The 21,895-nt window shown below is 43.6% G+C and overlaps 1 protein-coding gene across 2 annotated transcripts in view; it reads right to left on the bottom strand.

The window, feature by feature from the left end:
• The window catches only part of DPH1 (diphthamide biosynthesis 1), a 467,476-nt gene that overhangs the window by 128,713 nt on the left and 316,868 nt on the right, over window positions 1-21,895 (bottom strand). For both annotated transcript variants that reach the window (XM_077480578.1, XM_077480579.1), the window contains exon 6: window positions 16,609-16,730. In XM_077480578.1, coding sequence (XP_077336704.1) covers window positions 16,609-16,730 — 122 coding nt within the window. The remainder of the gene's footprint in view (window positions 1-16,608; window positions 16,731-21,895) is intronic.

Below are 21,895 nucleotides of genomic sequence, written 5' to 3'. Positions count from 1 at the left end.
CACATTGAACACAGCCCTGCGCCAGCGGTAAAGAACCGCTAGTTTTAGCGGTGCTTTAAAGGTGCTGTGCAGGCAGGAGCAGGGCTTAACACCAAAGAAGGGGTTAAAAGCACCTGAAAAGTGTCGCTGCCCATTGATTTCAATGGCAGGAGCGGTTTAGGAGTGGTGTATACACAGATTCCACACCACCCCAAAGATGCTTCTTGCAGGACTTTTTTCCCATTCTGCAAGCGCACCACCCAAGTGTAAAAGTGCTCGGCTTTCACATTAGGGAGGCTTGAGAAGCGCTTTACAGGCGCTACTTTTAGCGCTAAAATGCCTGAAAAGCGCCTCAATGTTAAAAGTAGTCACTGCTGCCTTTGACTGTCTTGCAATATTTCAAGTGCCCTATGCTTGCCTTTTTGGGGCACAGTTTCCAAAGTTTCGGTCCTCTGTCTTGCCCCCCTTCTTAGCAGCATATGTTTACTTGCTCCTGTGGTTTTTAGTATTGAAAACCTGCTTGCATGTTGCTATTTTATTATGACTAATACCTATGTTTGAGGCTAAAAACATGTCAATAGCTACAGGTATTGATTCCTTTTATTGAATGGATTTAATAAAATCATATATATATTATTTTTGAGACATTGTGGTGCCGAATATTTTTCTATTCAAATGGCAATATGCTTACTTTTCTTTTCCTGTAAGAAAGCCCTGTGTAAGCCCCAAGTTGCTCTACTAAGAGCTTTCAGAAAACTGAGGACTATCTGTCTTCACCTCATTCCACAGCACTGGGCCAATCACCAGCAAAGCCACCTAGGACAAAGGAAGCTAATATGCTTGCTACTCCATCAATAGCATTGGGGAGCAAAGGTGAGCATGTAGGCCTCTTTGCACACAGTTGCAAGATAGCAGTACAGTGTACATTCGGCTGTATTTATCTGCTCGGAAAGGTCAGGTGAATCATGCAGCCTCATACAGCAAGCCTGTACAAATCAATCACAAACAGGCTAAAGTTACGGCTATACAGATATATTCACAAATCCCATTAATTACATGCATAGCAGAACTTAGACCAGGGGTGCCCAACCCTCTGTTGTGGCCCGCAACCTCCTGCTCTGGGATAGAATAGAAAGAATACTGTTATTAAAGATCAGTTTATTACTAAAATCATAGTGTATATATGGGCATATCTTTTCTGCAGTGGTTACTGGGCTGCTTTCAAACTGATCCGCAGATGCAGAGCAATTGCCTGCACTGAGCCATAGACTTCTATTATTACCTGCGAGTTTGGTAAGCTTTCTGAAAGTGCACCAAACCTGCAGAATATAATAGAAGTCTACTGCAAACTGCAGGAAAGCCAATGGTACACTGTGTTGCACATGGGGTGTCGGTAAACCGCAGTGCACCAGTCTAAAAGCAACCTTGGACCCCTTTCATACGGTCAGTTCCGACGGTCCGACCAATTGGACCCTCCATTCACCTCTAAGTAGTGGCAGACATAAACCGACTTGTGTTCTACCTCCAATGCAATCCGCTAAAAAGTATCATGGGCTGTGTCCATGTCTGCTCTCCAAATGCAGACTGGACACGGACATGCCCTCCACCCTCTCCGCTCATTGTGGCCCGACCGGTTACCAAGTTGCTTAAGTGGCCCTCACTCTTCAAAAGGTTGGGCACCCCTGAATTAGACAATACAATGGAAGCAGATCATCTGCATTCGGTGCAGTGTGTAAGCCCCATTAGACATGCAACACTAAGGATTGCAAATATACTCATACAGCTGAAGCATCAGCCAGTCTTTAAATAGTTATACAGGTTTGCTGTATGCGGTTGTACAATTCACCTGTTATTTCTGAGCAGAAGAATACAGCCGAATGTACATTGCATGACCAAGCGTTAAGTTGATCTTTTGCTTTGGTCTGTATGCACAGACTTGTAGTAAAGGGAAACTAAATCCAGGGTATACATGAGAACACCTGCAGTATGAAAGTTACCTCCTCTGTATTCTTAAGCCCCATACACACTATCAGTTTTTCTGTTGAGTTTTTCCCTCAGATTTACCAAAATAAATCTGAAGGAAAAACTCAGCAGAAAAACTGATAGTATGTATGGGGCTTTGCTCTGCAATTCAACAGACTTTTGAATAGATTGCTGTGGCTTGCAGTGCATTGTAGAGTACACTGTGGTGTGCCTCACGGTTGACTTTGCCAAAAAGTAGCAATCTACCCAGGGACAGACTGACAACTCATGGGGCCCCTGGGCAATAGAATATTTTGGGGCCCCCAGGCAATCAGAGATTATGGGGCCACACAGTATACAATCACACAGTATACACATACAGGTTTCTATTGGCTGAGAAGGTACTGGAGAGGTGGGGCAGCTATAATCTCTGGATTTTTAGACCAAAAGGGACATTTCAGAAACAGATGTAAAAAAAAAACAACACAGATTTTTACATACTGCCCATGGTTTTACTGAGGCTGGCAACCCTGATGGGGCCCCCTAGTGGCCCGGGGGCCTCAGGCAGTGCCCAAGTGGCCGAATGGTCAGTCTGCCCCTGAATCTACCTATTGCAGGTATCCAAAATCACTTCTACTAGATGGCACCCATCTCATTTTAGGTTAATAATTTCTGAACTTTACAGTACACAAGTACCACAGTGACGGCAGCTTTTAAGCAGCAAAATATAATCATAGAAGAGGAAGAAAAGGCCACATCTGTATCCAGCATTAGCTGACAGCATACAAATAGAGCTTTTTCATGTAATGGCATATAAGGAAAAGCAGACTAGAAAACATTTCCGGTGGTACAGCTGACACTTCAACTTGCAGAAATTGTTGTGCTTTTAAGGCCTGAGAGACATATATAAAATTATGTATTACTGCTCTCAGTCATTTTTCTGAATAATTGAAATTCTTGTTGTGCAGTATTCCCTGTTTATCTACTTTGTGCAAAGTGTCACTTTTTCTTATAGAATAACCAAACATGCTTCCCAGGAGTACTTCCAGGAAGCTGTAAGCACCAATTCACTCTCAGTGTGTTACCCCTTTGGCACGTATGATAAACTGAACAAGAGAAAAGGTTGGGAAAATAACAAATTACATTCGTCTTACTTTATATTACATGAAATATACACATTCATTATTCCCTGTGTACGCAAAACACCAGTCAAGCAGCTAAATACACAATTGAAACACCTATGGTTACGGTTTTGCTTTCCAATGAATTTGAAATTATGCACAGCCAACTTTGTGATGTAGGTACCGTTCACACCTGTGAATGGAATCATTAATGATTGCAAGCAGGAGACCAGCAGGGGTTCCTGGAGATAAGCTGTAGGTGGAAGCCCCACTGAAAGCATTAGGAGGCTGACAGCTCCTGCAGCTAATCATGGCCACTCGCATGTAATTCTTCAAGTAGCAATTACCTGTGAACGATTGGCCCTGGACACAGACATTTGCATCCAGGGCTGATCATTTGCAGGTAATCGCTCTATCAATGATTATATGCAAGGCTCTGCACTTAGCTGCAGAAGTTGTCAACCTCGCATTACTGTCAATGGGGCTTCTGCTTGCAGCTAATTACCATGAACCCCTGTTGGGTCTCCTGCATGTAATCACTAATTTCTCTATTTGCAAGTGTGAATGGGACCTTGCATGCATTTTCCTTAGCGTACAGCCTTCTCATTAGACTAGACAGTAAATTGACATCCCCACCTCAGTCCAGGGAGTAGTAATGGTTAACCATGAAATAGCAGCATGGTCTTAAAGAGCAGTAGAGATGTGTGCTTCACAGGAATAACTGGACAATAGTTCAAAATCTTTGACAGATAAAATCATAATCATATTTAGTATGTATTGCAGCTGTGTATTTAGCAGATTGCTGGAATTCTACTTTTATTCTTAACACCTATATTTCTTTAAAGTGATTGTAAAGTAATATCTTTTTTTAAAATAACAAACATGTTATACTTACCTCCTCTCAGAGCAGCCCCGATCCTCCTCATTTGGGGTCCCCTGCCAGCGATCTTCTTCCACTGAATGCCCAGCATTGCCTGTTGCTTTGGGGGCACTCCTGGGGGCTCGCTCCTGAGCTGGATCTGTGTGTCCATTGACACACAGAGCTTTGCTCAGCCCCACCCCCTTCCCTCCTCACCAGTTGTGATTGACAGCAATGGCTCCCGCTGCTGTGTCTGAGCCAAGGAGGAGGACAGCCAAGAAAGCCACTGCTTTTGTGAAACATGGCTGGATCGAGATTTGGCTCAGGTAAGTATAAGGGGGCTGGGGGCAGCTGAACAAAGAAGGCTTTTTACCGTAATGCAGAGAATGCATTAACCCCTTGCTGACCAGCACACACGATGATGTACGTCAGCACAATGGCACGGCTGGACAAATGGGCGTACAGGTACGTCCCCTTTAAATCGCAACATTGTGGGCGCGTGCGTCCGCCGCGTATTCCGCGACCGTGCCCGCGCACTCAATGTCCGCCGGGGGGCCCGCGATCATGTCACGGAGCGGCAGAACGGATGTAAACAAGACATTTCCCTATTCTGCCTAGCAACATGACAGAGATCTACTGCTCCCTGTCATTGGGAGCAGTGATATCTGTCATGTTCTAGTGAGACAATCCCACCCCACAGTAAGAATCACTCCCTAGGACACACTTAACCCCTTGATCGCCCCCTAGTGTTTAACCCCTTCCCTGCCAGTGTCATTTACACAGTAATCAGTGCATTTGTATAGCACTGATCGCTGTATAAATGACAATGTTCCAAAAATAGTGTCAAAAGTGTTTGATGTGTCATCCATAATGTCGCAGTCATGATAAAAATCACAGATTGTCGCCATTACTAATAAAAAATAATACAATTTGCCAGAGAACACATCGACGGATTTTGTCCGAAACTGGTGTTGCATACACACGGTTGGACAAAGTTGTTGGAAAATCCGATCGTTCAGAACATGATGACGTTCGTTCATTCCGACAGGACTAAGATCAGGCTAATAGCCAATAGCTTTGGTCTCGTAATTTGATCTGATCATTACAAACAGATCATTGATCTGGTCTCTACAAACGATCGGCAAAGTCCGATCGGATCATGTTGTCGGAAAATTGTATATCCAGCTCTCAAACTTTGTTGGTCGGACATTCCGACGGAAAATGTCCGATGGAGCCCACACACGGTCGGATTATCCGACAACACAGTCCGATCGGACATTTTCCTTCGGAATTTCCGACTGTGCGCACAAGGGCTAAGGTTTGCAGTTTGTCAGACGACTTCCAAACACTGAATTCCAGCTACAGTACACTGTGAAGACAGTGAAACATGATGGCGCAAGCATCATGACACGTGGATGTTTATCATACTATGGTGTTGGGCCTATTTATCGCATACCAGGGACCATGGATCAGTTTGAATACATCATAATACTCAAAGAGGTAATGTTGCCTTATGCTGAAGAGGAAATGCACTTGAAATGGGTTTTTCAACGAGATAATGACCCCAAACACACCAGTAAGCGAAAAGCATCTTGATTCCAGACCAACAAGATTACCGTTATGGAGTGGCCAGCCCAATCCCCGGACCTTATTCCTATAGAAAACTTGTGAGGTGAAATAGCAAAAATGCTGTTTCTGAGGTAAAACCAAGAAATGCAGAGGAATAGTGGAATGTAAGGCAATCGTCCTAGGCTGGAATACCTGTTTACAGGTGCCAGGAGTCGGTCCACTCTTCGCAACACAGATGTGAAGACGTTCTCACAAACAGTGGTTATACAACTAAATATTAGTTCAGTGATTCACATAAAAGCTAAATCTTCAAGCATTTTTCAGTTTATACAGTCAATGTTTGAATTTGTAAAGGAAAATGCAGGCACTGATATTTTTTGGAAAAGCCGAATATTCGTTTTTTTTCACTTTCTGTAAAGTAATTTGACAAATTTGAAACATTTTTCTTCAGTTTTTGATTTGGAAAAGACTGTGCAGTGTTCCCAATGCATGTGCATGTCTGGAAACAAAAGCTATTACCGTATATACTCGAGTATAGGCCGACCCGAATATAAGCCGAGGCCCCCAATTTACCCCCAAAAAAACTGGCAAACTTATTGACTCGTGTATAAGCCGAGGGTGAGACATGCCTGTCCATCCCTGTGTGTGTGTCCGTCCATCCCTGTGTGTCCGTCCATCCCTGTGTGTCCGTCCATCCCTGTGTGTCCGTCCATCCATCCCTGTGTGTGTGTGTGTCCATCCATCCATCCATCCCTGTGTGTGTGTGTCTCCATCCATCCATCCATCCATCCCTGTGTGTGTGTGTCTCCATCCATCCATCCCTGTGTGTGTGTGTGTATCCATCCATCCATCCATCCCTGTGTGTGTGTGTGTATCCATCCATCCGTGTGTGTGTGTGTGTGTGTGTGTGTGTGTGTGTGTGTGTGTGTCCAGCCTACCTGTGTCCCGAGCCTTTGTCCCGAGCCTCCGTCCCGTGCCTTGCCTCCTTGCCTCCGTCCCGTGCCGTGCCTTGCCTCCGTCCCGTGTCGTGCCTTGCCTCCGTCCCGTCCCGTGCCGTGCCGTGCGTTGCCTTGCCTCCGTCCCGTGCCCTCTTCGTCGGCGCCTCGGCGGCCATTGTAAAATTCAAAAGCCGCGCCTCCGCCTTCGCCTGTGATAGGCGGAACACTGAATTTCCCAGAAGCCTGTGTTCCGCCTATCACGGACATCGTATCATCCTCGTCCGTAGTACGAGGATGATACGATGTCCGTGATAGGCGGAACACAGGCTGCTGGGAAATTCAGTGTTCCGCCTATCACAGGCGAAGGCGGAGCCGGAGGCGCGGCTTTTGAACTATAGAATGGCCGCTGTCTGTCTGCTCGACACGCTGATCGAGCGGGCAGACAGCGATGACTCGAGTATAAGCCGAGGGGGGCACTTTCAGCCTCAAAAAAGAGGCTGAAAATCTCGGCTTATACTCGAGTATATACGGTATAAGGATTTTTAGCTTTGCTCACTTTTTTAAACACGTTGCTATTATTTTTAACACAACTGTACATATACACATACTAGAGACAATTATAGACAATGATCAATTAAGCTACCAGCATGTCTTTGGAGTGTTGAAAGAAACTGGAGTACCCAGAAGAAACCCATGCAAGCACAGGGAGGACATGCAAACTGTCCTTGCAAATATTCAAATGTTAGGATTCCAGTACTGAATTGTATGCTGTTGTACACCAGAGAAGAACGCCATCAAGGGTGGAGTATTAAAAGAGGCCCAAACTGTAACTCCAGTATTAAAGCATAACACCAAGCACCACAATTTTACCAAATTTCTCATTGTTATGCCCCGTACACATGAGCGGAATTTCCGACAGAAAAAGTCAGACGGGAGCTTTTCATCATATATTCCGACCATGTGTATGCCCCATCGAACTTTTTACGTCGAAAGTGCTTACGGAACAAGAAAGAGAACATGTTCTATATTTTTCAGAAGGAACCAATGCCTATTGGGAAAACCGCTTGTCTGTATGCTGTTCCGACGTACCAAAAAACGACGCATGCTCTGAAGAAAGTACGAGACAGAAGCTATTGGCTACTGGCTATTAAACTTCCGTTTTCTACTCCCGTCGTACGTGTTGTACGTCACCTCATTCTTGACGGTCAGACTTTGTTGTGACCGTGTGTATGCAAGACAGCTTGAGCGGAATTCCGTCAGAAAAACCTTCAGCTTTTATTCCAATGGGAAAAGCAGTTGTGTGTACAGGGCATTAGTATCTTCTAAGCTTATGTGGTTAATTTTCTTTACTTAAAAGAGAAGTATGGCCAAAAACTTCTTAGCCATACTTCTTTTCAAGATCACAGGGTTGCACTTGCTTTTCCACTCTTAGGACCCAGAGTTAGGCTATACCCTGCTGTCAGCTAATGTCACAGAGCTGCTCTAGGCTGTCCAACCATATTGTCGAGATCCACCAATTTGCCTGATTTAAGCTAGCTGCTCCTGCCCAGTCTCCTGCTTAGTGCTCCAGTGAGCTCTGGAGGGGCAGAGACGAGTGCCACTGGTCACTGACACTGGAGTCACTGATGACACGGACTGTCACTGTTTCCCACTCTGAGCAGACCCAAGAACTAAGCGCTCAGTGGTCACATCATTGCTCAGTTCTTGGCATTTGACTGATGTAGGGAAGCTGCTTCATAACATCAATACTGCAACATAGAAGTATGTATGTTTGTTGTATTTTGTAAATTCAAATACTTTTCCTTACTGCATTGTAAAAAAAAAATGTTCTAGATTTTACTTCCAGCACCCTGCTGATACCAGCAAGGCTGCTACAACTGACACCAGCACTGGCTTCATGCTGCATCCCCTCTGTGCACTTCACCATTCACAAACCACAGTCTGCGATGGCGCTGCAGGCAGCAAGCCAAATGCAAAACACATATAAACTAGAAATCACAGAATCAAAATTGCTATGGTGAAAACAGGCCCTAACATGAAATGGACAGATGGCAGCACAGTCACTCCTATGGTAGAGCAGCTGCATGATGAGCGGACAAACTCATGTAAATTCGATTCTAGCAGGAGGCTACGATCCTGTGATGGAATTAGCACTAGATGATAAAAAACCCGATGCTGCTCTTGTCAGGGACTAGCAGGGAAGACGGAAATGGTGGACTTCAGCATTTTAATATAATGAACAATGTTTGCCATGCAGTTCACTGCCCAACACCAAACATGGTTGTGTTTCCAGACTATTCACTTTAACAGACTATCCACCAAAATGGGATTTACACCTTTCTCAGATCACTCGGGTCCCTTTCCATATATTTAAACAGAACGTCTCCATTTGCTTGGAGATTCCATCTTCCATGTGAGTGCAGTTATTTCAGTATTGCCTTGTAGACCTGCAATCTGAGCGGCTGTAATGGCAGTCTGTGAGCCACGGCTATTTGGATGACCTTCAGTCTACTAAATGATGTATACACTGTGAAATGCGGGTATCTGTCATTGTTTGGAAGAGAATGAAATCCTCCATGTCCAAATTATCCTAGGAGGGTTGTTAGTCGTAGTTCCCCGTACAGTTACTTAGAAATGCAACAATCAGCATTAAACCAAAGGGAAGCATAAAATCCATTTCATTTTCCTGTAAGACATCTGGCAGCTACACAAAAAGATACTTATGTGTTCCTTATGTCTATATTTCACCAACACCGTGTAGAAACGTATGTTGTAAATATAGTGTGCTTAAACTGCAACATATTTTCCCTTTGAAGCCTGGACTAACACCTCCCTCCCCAAAAAGATAGAGAAAGAAAAGCTACACTAAGAACACCGCACAGCCAAACTTCTAAAGTGTTTTATTACTCCATAATTTAGCTGTCTTATTTCAATGTTCATGCTGTGTTACAATTGTTAGGAATAAAGCATAATGCCCTGCTTTCATTAATGTATCATAGTAATAATTGCACAGTACACAAACAACGTGAAAATGATCCAAAATCTCACTAACCGAAGTTATAATATATATATAAAAAAATAATAATTGCTCGCCCCCCACCCCTTCTGTCCTCATATTACTTATTCTCACACAGTGCATTGTGTACTGTGAATTCGCGGTGGAGATCCTGTCATTCAACTTGCTCCTCTGTCTTGGCTTAGTACATCTCTGCAATGCATGCACAATACAGAAAGTATATTAAAATATCTGTTGATCCAGCCAGAAATCCATTGAGCTCCTAAATTCCTGTTGTGGGTGACGTGTTCCAGGTCAGTAGCAGATTGCAGCCAACGTTTTTTGAAGGTCAGCAGTTACAGACTCTATATTGCCGCATAAAAGGGTTCCCTTAGCCTGGGTTCACATATGTGAGATGCGGGAACCAGTGCGATTACAGCGTTGGTTCCTGCATCTCATCCCACCCACAGACAGTTCACACTGCCTTCTGCGAACTGCTGCGGGTGTCATTAATAGTTAATGACACCTCCATTTTTGTTCACAGATCGCAGTGCAAAATGTGAACTTGCACAGGAATCAGATCGCATAGATGAGGACACCCATGCGATTTTATTCTAGTGCGGGGAAAACAAGTCTCTGCGCTATTTTCTGTGCAAATCCAATCCAAGTTCAGCCATACAAGTGTATGGCTGAATTCACACTGCTCAGAGATTGCATGCCATCAGCACCTGTGGTGCGGATGTAAATCACATGCGATCTCTGAGATCATGATAGTGTGAACCCAGGCTTAAAGTAGGGTGCCCCCTAAAAAAATAAAATTAAAAGTCAGCAGCTACAAATACTGCAGCTGCTGACTTTTAATAATCAGACTCTGTCCCAGGGTCCAGCGATGCGGGGAATGAGCCCCCCCCCCCTCGTTCCCCGCTCCGCTCGCGGCGCCGTCATTCTTACTGTGGGCACCCTGCTGTGGCTTCACAGCCGGGCACCCACTGCGCATGCGGCGCAGGGCACAGTGATACGCCACACAGTCACCTGGGACACGTGACAGGTCTCAGATGACTGTGCGGCGTGAGGGGAAGTGATGTCACCAGCCCGGGCAATGAAGAAGGCAGACTGCGAGGGACCCCCTAGCAACAGGCATTTAGAGGTGAGTAAAAAAAAAAAAAATGTCCAAAAATTATTATTTATTTTTTTTTAAGAATTTTAAACTATTTTTTTTTGGTGGCAACACCACTTTAAAGAGCACTTGATTTGCAATATTTGCTTTCAAACTGGACAAATAACATTAAAGGGTAACTCCACTTTCGTGGGGGGAAAAAATAGCAAATAAAGATAAAATATAGCATATACAATTGCGACACAAGAATGTAATTAAAAATTACTTTTCCTTTTCAATCTGCAGTGCTGTAATTTTTTGTAAAATGCAGTGCAATATGACTACCTGGAGGTGTGTAAAGAATGTGTACAGATCGCTCCTCAGAAATATAATTTCATGCTTGTGTGATTGACTCACTGATACAAGTCAGATTTTAGGCATCCCCTGCAACAAAAGTAATTTTTGGTGAGATACTCTCAATAAGGAATCACGTCTAAAAGAATGCAGGCTCTTCAGCTTTCCCCATAAATGCTCTGCGGGTGCAGCAGCTGGTTGCTAATTATGAAGCCACTCCCATTAGACTCACTTTCCCACATGGACACAGATGAAGACACAGGGATTTCTTCAGAAGAACAAAAGGTAGGAATCTGCAACAAAGTTTGTAAAAATCCTTGTAATTTACATAGATCACCCAGAGGGGAATGTTTTTTTCTCAACAAAAGTTGAGTTACTCTTTAAAGGAGAAGTGTGGTATAGCAAAAAATCAAGCACACATACTCAACTATATGGCTGCAGCATTAGGCTGATGCTGCAGCTGTCCCCAGCTGGCTCTATGACCAAGAACTGTGCGACCATATAACAGTTCTCGGTCTTCACTGAGCAGAGAGCGATGACTGTCAGTCACCTTCTCTCTGCTCTGCCCCTCCTGTGTGCCAGGCTGTGGAGGGGGAGGGAGTGGCAGGCTCAGGCTCTCAGAGGCACACTGACAGGCTTAGCTAGCTGCTGGTCAGATTTTAAGGTTGGGATCCTTGCAGAGCCTGGACTAATCTGTGACGTCTGTCGACAGCTTTAGACCCTATCGACTGAGTCTCGATACTAAAGACGTGTATTTACCTCCACTTCTGGGAGTCCCCTGTCAGTTTCTACCTCCACTGTGTGCCTCCTATTTTAGCAAGCTGGGTGCTAGGAGGCACCCATGAGCTTGCTTTCCCAAACTGGGCTGTGTGCATCCATAGACACACATGGCACCGGTAAGCCACATCTCTTCTCACTCCTCACAGGAGGTCTGATTAACAACAGCAGAAGCATATGGTTCATGTAACTGTTTAGGGATAGAAGTGGGTAGGATAAGGCCAGCCATAGATGGTTTGAATCAGCAGGAATTGGCTGAGATTTGAGTCGTGTGTGGGCAGGCTGAATGTACCAAGTTGATCGATTAATGAACTTGGGTACAACCAGCCCCATCATTGCCGGGAGCAGACAATTGCTTGGAAGGAGGGATTCCCCCATCAGCACTGACTGGGTTTATGGGGGAATTAAAACTAAACTAAATTCGCACCATCTATGGTTGACCTAAGAAGTAAGCGTCTTTTACCTAAATGCGAAGAATGTATTAGGGTAAAAATCCTTTTGACTTTAGAACCACTTTAAGCCCATGCAGTTGCAGGGGGAAAAAACAGTCCTTTATCTGAACAAAGTTTATGTTGCCTTTTGCCCCACGTAAAACAATCAGACACATGTGGAAGTTTAAAAAAAAATGAACAGTCCTGGTCTATATGTGGTCAATCATCAGAACATAATGGAGCACATCGAATCCAAGAAAACAAGGCTCAGCTGACATGCTACAATAGAAGAATTCTCTGTGCCAGCTGAGCCATATTGTTATAGGTTGATTTCTGCCTCTGTGATTGGGGTTACATTTAAAGACCAGTCCTGAATTGACCAAAGCAGGGGCCCCCATAGATTTTTAGTCCTTAAGGGGACATTTCTCCAAGGCCTAAATCTTGGTTGTGGTTGAACACTATGACAAACCAATTTCTGTTTCTGAGCTGGATTTCATGAATGACGGCTGCCTGTCTTGACCTTATTTTTATATTTGTTTTTTGGTGCATTATAAACTACTGAAAGCAAACCTTAGTAGTAATTTTTCTTGGTAACTGAACCCTGGTGTGATCTTGACTACAATCCTGCTAAAGCTTTGGTATGTGTGACCTGCTAGCTGCCACCAGAAAGGCCATTGTGGGGTTCACTCTGTGGGAGTGCCTAACAAATAAGCTCTAATTACACTATCAGTGTCATTGGTGAAGACTAGATATCATTCTACTGGTGGTGAGGAGCATCCACCTCCATTCTTGCCTTGTCAGTAAAGACCTTGTATATAGGTGACAGATTACTATATGTTGAATATGCCTAAATTTTCATCTAATGCAGCTAACATGTGATATATAAGGCTTGTTTTAAGCTCTACATGCCTGGTTACATAGTTACATAATTAATAAGGTTGAATAAAGACACCAGTCCATCCAGTTCAACTTGAGTGTCTACAATTGTCCCTATCCCTGTACATTGCACACTCACATCCGTCCCCTATGCTCTCAAGGAGCCCACAATCCAAGGTCCCCATTCATATACTAGGGCTGATTTTGGACAGAAGCCAATTAACCTACCACCATATCTTTGGAGTGTGGGAGGAAACTGGAGTACTCAGGAAACCCACACAGGCACACGGAGAACATGCAAACTCCAGGCAGGTAGTGTCGTGGTTGGGATTCAAACCAGACCTGGTGGGGGGTGCCTTTCCTCCAATTAGCTGAATCCACTCCCAGCGCTGAACAGGAAGAAAAAATATGCACTTTCTAAAGAATATATAAAGTTGAAGACAGCAGATATTCAAGTAAAACTTATGTAGGGAGATTTGTTTCATCTGTGTATCATCTGAGGCTGTTCGCTTCACTGGGTATAGGATCAGTTTACATCCACTTTAAATGAGGATTTTTGTCAAACAAGCATCTGTTATCAACATTCCGTTAAGCATACAAGTTGCTGAAAGGTTGAAAGTGATGCCTGAATCAGTCATACCGCTACAAAACTTCATCAGTACAATGAAAAAAAAGGAAATAGCTCCCAAATTCCGCTCATTTCTTACTAAAAACTGGAAAGAAAAGCAATTTCTACAATTACCTTTTCTTGCCTCTCCGTCCTGATTTGCAGCTTGATTATAGCTTTTGTTGCCATCCATTGTAATGGCCAGTGTAACAACAAATTGCAACTACTCAGACCTAAAATCTTACCCCATATAAATTCACTAATTATATTATATTACTTCTCTTCAGACATAATCATAGCTCGCCTCTTACCTGACATTTCCTAGTCTGATACAGTAATAAAGCAGCTTTACTCCATTTCTCAAAGTGTTCAGCGTATTTTCTTTCACCACCGAGGTCCTGGATTCAATCCCTACCATGTATACTATCTCCATGGTGTTAGCTTCCACTGACTGCAAACTGATAAGGCTGTGTCCTAATCAAGACTGTCTATATGACCTACATGACTGTGGTAGAGACATTAAAACCTTGTACACACTACGGACAGCTGAGGTCACAGACAATGTACTACAAATCTGATGTTAGTACAGTGATCTCCCCTGCTGTGCTACTGTGTTCTTACAGGGGGATGGACCCCCTGCCAGAACACTCTGGTCAACGCTCTCAGCCATTGGCTGGGACGCTGAATGGGAGATGGCTGGCAGACCTTTTTTTGGTAATGACCCTTCGACAGAACGGCCACCTTCTGCTGGACCAGCTGCCGTACACACGGGCCAAACGTCTGCGTTTCTATTGAACCATCCGATGCTGTCTGGCATTCGGCCCGTGTGTACTAGGATTAAGTGTACTGTATATAACCCTTAACAATTCGTTTATCCTAATTACTGCATTTTGGGCTGTTAAATATACCATTGAAAGTGTTTTTGTTATCACGGTTTAGAAAAGAGCAAAACATACATTTTAATTCTGTCCTGAATCCATTAAAGGGTTGTAAACCCCTAATTTTTTATTTATTTTTTAATAAAAATAACAAACATGTCTATGCTTACCTGCTCTAGTCTGTGTAATCATTTTTCATAGAGCAGCCCTGATCCTCTTCTTCCAGGGTGCCCTGCCGGTGCTCCAGGCCCCTCTTCTGCATTGGGTGCCCCCACGGAAAGCCACTTTCCTTGGGGGCACCCGCGCGGGCTTGCTCCTGAGTCACGCTGCTGCGTCCATTGACACAGACAGTGCAGCCCTGCCAATGGCTCCTGCTGCTATCAACCTGTCCAGTGAGGAGAGAGACAGTGGCTGGAGCCGCTGCGCTCATGCATATCGCTGGATCGGATCGGGTTCAGGTAAGAAAAAAATGGGGGGGGGGGGGGGGGGTGTCTGCTCTGTAAAGAGGAGTTTCACTGGTTGTTAAGTTTATTAAAAAGTCAGCAGCTACAAAAAGTATAGCTGCTAACTTTTAATAAACAGACACTCACCTGTCCCACGGTCCAGCGATGCGGCCTCCCGAAGCTTCGCTCCTCTCCCTCGCCTTGCCTCAGTGCCAGCATTGTAAGTGTGGGCGCCTGGCTGTGGCAGTTTGTGGCTTCACAGCCGGGCACGTACTGTGCATGCACGAGTCGAGATGCGCTATGTCAGTGGCCAGACAATCTTCAGGGACCTGTGACATGTCCGAGAAGATTGCAAGGAGGGAGGGGTCGCCTAGGGAGGAGAGGAGTCGTCATCTTGGTGGCCAAAAGACAGAAGTAGGAAGTGGGACAGGAAGTCCCTCTCAAAACCAGGTACCCACCCCCCCCCCCCCCCCAAAAAAAATACATACCAATTGTGGCATGTCAGGGGGCAAGGAGTACTTAAAACGGAAGTTCCACTTTTGGGTGTAACTCCCCTTTAAGCTTGTAAAAAAATACCTATAATGCACTGTTGACAATTACCATGGTTATCAGCTCTGCACAGTTCATTCCACGTACTAAAGAACACCTCCCTACTATGTTATGTAAACTAGGATGGAGGGAAGTGTTCTGTAGTTCAAACCAGTAGCAGGCAGCCTAGGGAAACAATTTAGTGAGTAAGCACTGCCAACCTAGTAGAGGAAGTGCATTACTGGCAGTATCATCGGGTGAAAATATGGGGGGGGGGGGCGGAATAAAATGAATCCGATTGTTCTTAGGCACACTTTGTATTGCAAGCAGAGGCTGGTGTGTACTGTGTAGAAGCTGCTGAATTTGTATACTTAATATAAATGAATACAATAAATCTTATTAGTATTCACCCATTCAATGTCACTCTGTATATAATCTCCTTGCATACTATTACTGGTACCTGTTTTGATCACTGGTTGCGGCCATTTTCTCTTAGATTATGCTATGCATGTTCACTTCCTATATACATAAACACTTTCACAGAGGCAGGACACTCTAATTATTCAATATGCCCAGGACTCCCCAGTAAATTCCCCTTGTGTCTGGCATTATCTGTCTATCCTAACAACCAGAGAATAGCGGAACAGTAGCATTACAGATTTTGCATGTAACATTGAGAGGAATTCTAAGCAAAGCACACATTACTAAGTGTATTCACCCACTGCTGCACCATAATTATTTGTATTGTCTTCTCACCCCATTCTAGAGCTCAGTGGAATATATTGGCATACTTAAAATTATAATGAGATTCCAAACTCAAATAAATATAAATGAAAATTACTGCATAGGAGTTAGGGAACACAATAAGCCAAAACTTAACAAAAATCATATTCAGAATGCATTAAAGAAAACACAAAAGGCAAAAAGCTCCACTTACTGAGCATTATGTTAATCAACATAGGTATTAAATGGCACCGGCGTAAAACACTTATTTAATAACAACTGTGCAGGGAAACATTATTTTACACAGCACAATACATGGATATGTAGAGTACACTATGACCTTATTTGCATACATTTTCTGTGTTTAAGTTTGCTATTCACAAGACACGGTGGAAATACCGAGTCATTAATGTAGTTAATGGTGCAAGCATCATGTTACCATCCGTTATAGCTGGAAATTCTCAATACTTACACAACAGCATCCACGGCCATCTCCAGGCGTGGGGAGGTGCAGCCCAGGATCTCCCCTGGTGACAGCGGCTTACTCTGAGGGACAGTAATTTTGTACTCTGGACGTAGGGCTTGGACAGCTGCCTGCAAATAGAATCACAGAAAAGAAATGATAATGTTATCCAGTTTATTAAATGCAGCAACAGAGAAAGAGAAAATATTAAAAGCGTACCTATACCCAAAAACAAAAATCTAATATATTGCGGGTTACCAGTACTTAGATATGGTGGCTGCATTTGTTTTTTTAAATCAGACTTTTTTTCCTTTATACCTGTAGAGATGAGCTTGGGTTCTGTCTGAACCCAGAGGTAGCTATCGGTGCCTGGCCATTTAGTTATGGCTGGGACAGTCACTGCTGCACGTACACAAAGGGGCAGGGATGCCTGTGACATCATTGACCTAATATGGCCACAAGAGGTCAACGACACTGACTTACTATGGCCATATTAGGTCACTGACTTCACCAAGCATCCCTGCCCCTTTGTAAATGTGCAGCTGCAGGGAGGTAATGATGCAGCTGCAGTTGATATGGCTGGCACTGACAGTTTCCTTCTGGGTTTGGCTGCATTGGCATGTGGAATAAACCCAAGCTTGTCCCTACTCACCTAGGGATCCTGCCAATGACGTATTTCCTGTCCTAGGGTAACAGTGATCACTTACGGTACTTAAAGTGGAGCTCCAGACCCCCCCCAAAAAGTAAAAGTCAGCCGCTACAAATACTGTAGCGGCTGACTTTTAATATAAGGACACTTACCTGTCCAGGGATCCAGCGATGTCCTTACCCGAGCTGTTTTTTCAATCGGCTTCGGGTGCAGCCTCCGGCATCTCTAATTAGGGAAACTGGAAGTGAAGCCAGGTACCCACTCCATCCCAAAAAGTGCCAAATATGGCAGTGGACAGTGGGTGCAAACAAGCGGAGCTTCCCCTTTTGAATGGAGCTCAGGTTTAATGTACAATATGGAGCAGCAACACTGTCATGCTACAACAAAACTAGACAAACCTAAGCACTCTTCTCTTCTCTATAAGGTTTGAGTAGAAGACAGCGTTGCACTGGTGCCGCTCGAGGCTGCCTAGCGGCAAGTTACTGTGTGGAAGGTATAGAAGGAATTGCTTCCAATGGGTTGTAAACTAATTGTAGGTGGTAAGTGACAGACTCCGTTGGGGTCTTGAGCTGCTACCTTTCTGATAACGACAATGGAGGCGTTACCATAGTGAACACTTGAGTGATTAGAGGAGTTCCCAATGTCCAAAAAGAAGAAGTTCTCACTTGATGAATTTTTTAACTGTTTATTGGAGATGAGAGTAAACAAGTAAGAGTAGAACTGCACGGGCTCTACTTGTTTACTGTTATGTCCAATAAACTATAAAATTCATCAAGTGACAAGTTTTGGACATTAGGCACTTCATTCCTATCACCCACGTCTTCTCTAAAAGGCAGAGGTATTTTGTAATTTGCAGTAATGACAGAGAACAATGTAAATGATAAGAATGCAGCACAGCCAGACAGCACAGGAAGCTATCAACTTCACACAATTTATGGTGGGATGAACGGGTATTTTGTGCTTTTATCTAACAAATATTACAAAAATGCTTTCAATGGACTTTTTAACATACCGAAAGTGAAGTATTAGGCCGCGTACACACGCGCGGACTGTTGGCCCAACCTTGTCCGCTGAACAGTGTTTGGGCGGACAGTCCGCTCGTGTGTGGGCTTTCAGCGGACAGTTTCAGCGGACAGTTGGACGGACAAGGTTTTACGGAAATTCCGAAAAACTGTCCGCTGAAACCTTGTTTCAGCGAACAGTCCGCCCGTGTGTAGGCTTGTTCGTCAAACTAAGTTCCGCGCATGCTCAGAAAGGATTTTCAAGCCGAAAGTTATAATGCAGTGTATAGGACGTCGTATTTTGCGTCCCGTCGTACGTGCCGTTCACGTCATCGCGCACGGTTTCAGCAAACTGTTCGTTCGTCGTGTGTGGCCATGTCCGTCCATGCTAAGTTTGAGCGGACTGTTCGCTCAAACTGTTGGACGGACAAAGTTGGGCCAACAGTCCGCGCGTGTGTACGCGGCCTTAGACATAAAATTTGGGGAAATCTTAAAGTGTAGAGTTGTTACTATAATACGAGTAGAGGAGCACTCTCGATAGGGACAACTATTCCACTGTAAACTGTCAAGTTGGGCCATTCTTTCATTCCTGTTGTGTCTTCCAGACTCTTGACTGTTTTCCACTCAAACTAAAGAAGAAGTCTGGTGTCTACTTTAAAACTAAACTTCAGGCTGATATACATAGGAAAAATGAACGTGGTAATCCATAAAAAGAAACCTAATTGTAAATGCAAAGAAATGACTGAATAACTGAATATACACTTTCAGACCGCACCATTTTGCTGGCTTGAGACCAGACCACTAAAGCACTGCGTCGCTTTAACTGACAATTGCGCGGTCGTGCGACATGGCTCCCAAACAAAACTGACGTCCTTTTTTTTCCCACAAATAGAGCTTTCTTTTGGTGGTATTTGATCACCCCTGCAGTTTTTATATTTTGCGCTATGAACAAAAATAGAGCGACAATTTTGAAAAAAACTGATTATTTTTTACTTTTTGTTATAATAAATATCCCCCAAAAATATATAAAAAAAAAATTTTTCCCTCAGTTTAGGCCGATACGTATTCTTCTACATATTTTTGGTATAAAAAAAAAAATCGCAATAAGTGATTATTGATTGGTTTGCACAAAAGTTATAGCGTTTACAAAATAGGGGATAGTTTTGTGGCATTTTTATTAATAATTTTTTACTAGTAATGGCGGCGATCAGCGATTTTTATTGTGACTGCGACATTATGGCGGACACATCGGACATTTTTGGGACCACTGTCATTTATACAGCAATCACTGCTATACAAATGCATTGATTCCTGTGTAAATGACACTGGCAGTGAATGGGTTAACCAGGGGGTGGCAGTGTAGGGGTTAAGTGTTCCTAGGGGCGTGTTACTATCTGTGGGGGGCTGGGCGTTGTGTTAGTGAACACTGATCTCTGCTCCAATCACTGTTTACAACGGCATCTCCCCGTTTAGCCACCCCGTGAGACGATCGCGGGTGTCCCCATGGCGATCGAGTCCGCGGGGGTCCCTGCGGCCGCGCATGCGATGGCAGGGTGGCCACACAAAAATGGACGTACCTGTATGCCAATATGCCTGCCCGTGCCATTCAGCCAACAGCGTGCGCCGGTCGGGAAGTGGTTAAGACCTAAGATTAGCCTCTTATAGTACACAATAAAGCAGAAGCACACAGATTAGGAGTGGGAAAGTCAGTACTTACAGTACAATCACTCAGATGTCAGTGCTGAGAAGGAACAAACCGATAGGAGGGGAAAGCAGAGAGATGACCTCTAAAATAGTAAAATCACCAGACTGCATGCTCTGTTTCACAGATGTGTAAATGTCAGGACTAGGCGGACAGATCCTTCAGAAGTACGTATTTCAAGTGTGCATTTAGCACACTTTAGCTTTAAAGACATTATTGGAGTTTAGCTATAAAGACATTATGAATGAAAACAAACAGCCCTTCTATCTCTTTGGGGTCACATCGACTCACCCCATCTATTGAAGTTAAAAATGAAAACCCCCCAAAATAACAAACGTAAAAAAACCAAACTGTGAAATGTGTTTTACTGCTTCATATTTCTAAATTTAACTCTGACCCTAAACTCGGACATATTTCTTGCTCTTGATCATTGCCATTCCCCATGGTAGCCCAGTGAATCCAACACGCATCCATCAGCTTGTTGTGATAGTTCTGCAATTGCTGTTCAAAACAGATAACAGGATTCATCCGTTGATTTTTAAGGACAAAATAAAAGGATAATAGAGGTTCTCACGCTAGTAAGATAGAGAGCGTCCGAAGGCCGCAGAACCAGGCATGATGAAGCTTCTATAATACACATCCCCACAGCAAGACTGTTATTTCAAGCTAGTAGAGGATGATGAAGTGAAAAAGACACAGAAAACTGAATAAACAGTCAGACTAGGATTGATAGAAGCAGGGAATCCTGACATGATTGGACCATCTTCTCCAGGATCCTCTTAATTGTTCCAAAGGGACTGCTAATTTTCTGAGAGTGGCAGAGACCTGGGACTTAACTAGTCTTTTAACCGTGGAGGCTTCCAGTGTGCGTGATGGTGTAATGAGAGATCAAAGGATTCTGTTTTCCCTTTGTGATTAAATGAGTAAACAATTTCCTCTTCCCTCTCCTCTACAGTATGAAAAATGAAAGAGTTATAGAGTGATGTTGGAGCGATTACTGCTCAGCGGATGGAATTTGTCAACATCCATTTTAAAACAGATGGCTGAGGACAGGGAGGACAGGGAAATAAACAACGAAATGATCACAGTGTCCTCGTTTTATACTCTGCAGACAAAAAGCAACCACCACGGGTCGAATGCAGGACCATTCCACAAACTGTGAATCTAATTTCCTGAAGCTAGAAAAAGATGAATTACTATTAAAGCGAACAACTCGCTTCCAGCTTGCCAGAGTCTATGCCGTTATCCTTTAGATAAATATGGATGGAGAAATGTATGGAAGCTCCAGCAGACCCAAGGAGAGATACGTTGTTAGGGGGTACCCAAACCCTGAAACAATATATCATCTCCGGGCACAATGATTGGTAACAGCAGCAATTAAAGAGATACAATTATTTCCCCAGTACACAAAATATTTTTATAAAAATCATTCCATAAATATTATACATTATTGAGATTCAAAACCAGTAAGCTTACACTAAATTAGATGTACGCTGTAAATAATTTTTTTTTTTTTCAAACACTGTGTATCATAAGCAATTACATTTTGTAAAATAAAATACTTTTTTTTTATCCTTTGTTGCATCTCAGTGCATCTGATCTCTTTCAGCCTTTTTGCAGTCTCCTTCTGTCTACAGACAAGCACGAGACGGCTGTATAGCATTTCGTAGTGCAGGTTTCTATATGGCAACAACAGTGGACTATGTCTAATGTCTAACTAGTGCATAATGTGTACTGAAATGGATACTTGTAGTTGGGAGGGCAGGTGAGAACATGACAACAGGTATCACAACTTGAAAACAGGGGACACACTGAAACAGGAAGTGCCTAAACAAGGACCTACAAGGCAGGATCAACAGGTAATTCTTTAATGAAAGCTGCAGATTTAAAATTACATTAACATGTTAAATCTTGTATGAAATTTACTCAATCGCAATTTCACAT

The sequence above is a fragment of the Lithobates pipiens genome, unplaced genomic scaffold, assembly GCF_037356315.1.
Source record: "Lithobates pipiens isolate NorthernLeopardFrog02 unplaced genomic scaffold, aLitPip1_a1.2 Scaffold_16, whole genome shotgun sequence".
Classification (NCBI taxonomy): Eukaryota; Metazoa; Chordata; class Amphibia; order Anura; family Ranidae; genus Lithobates; species Lithobates pipiens.
Note: the sequence above shows the minus strand (reverse complement) of the source record. Positions and strands in the feature narration are given on the sequence as shown.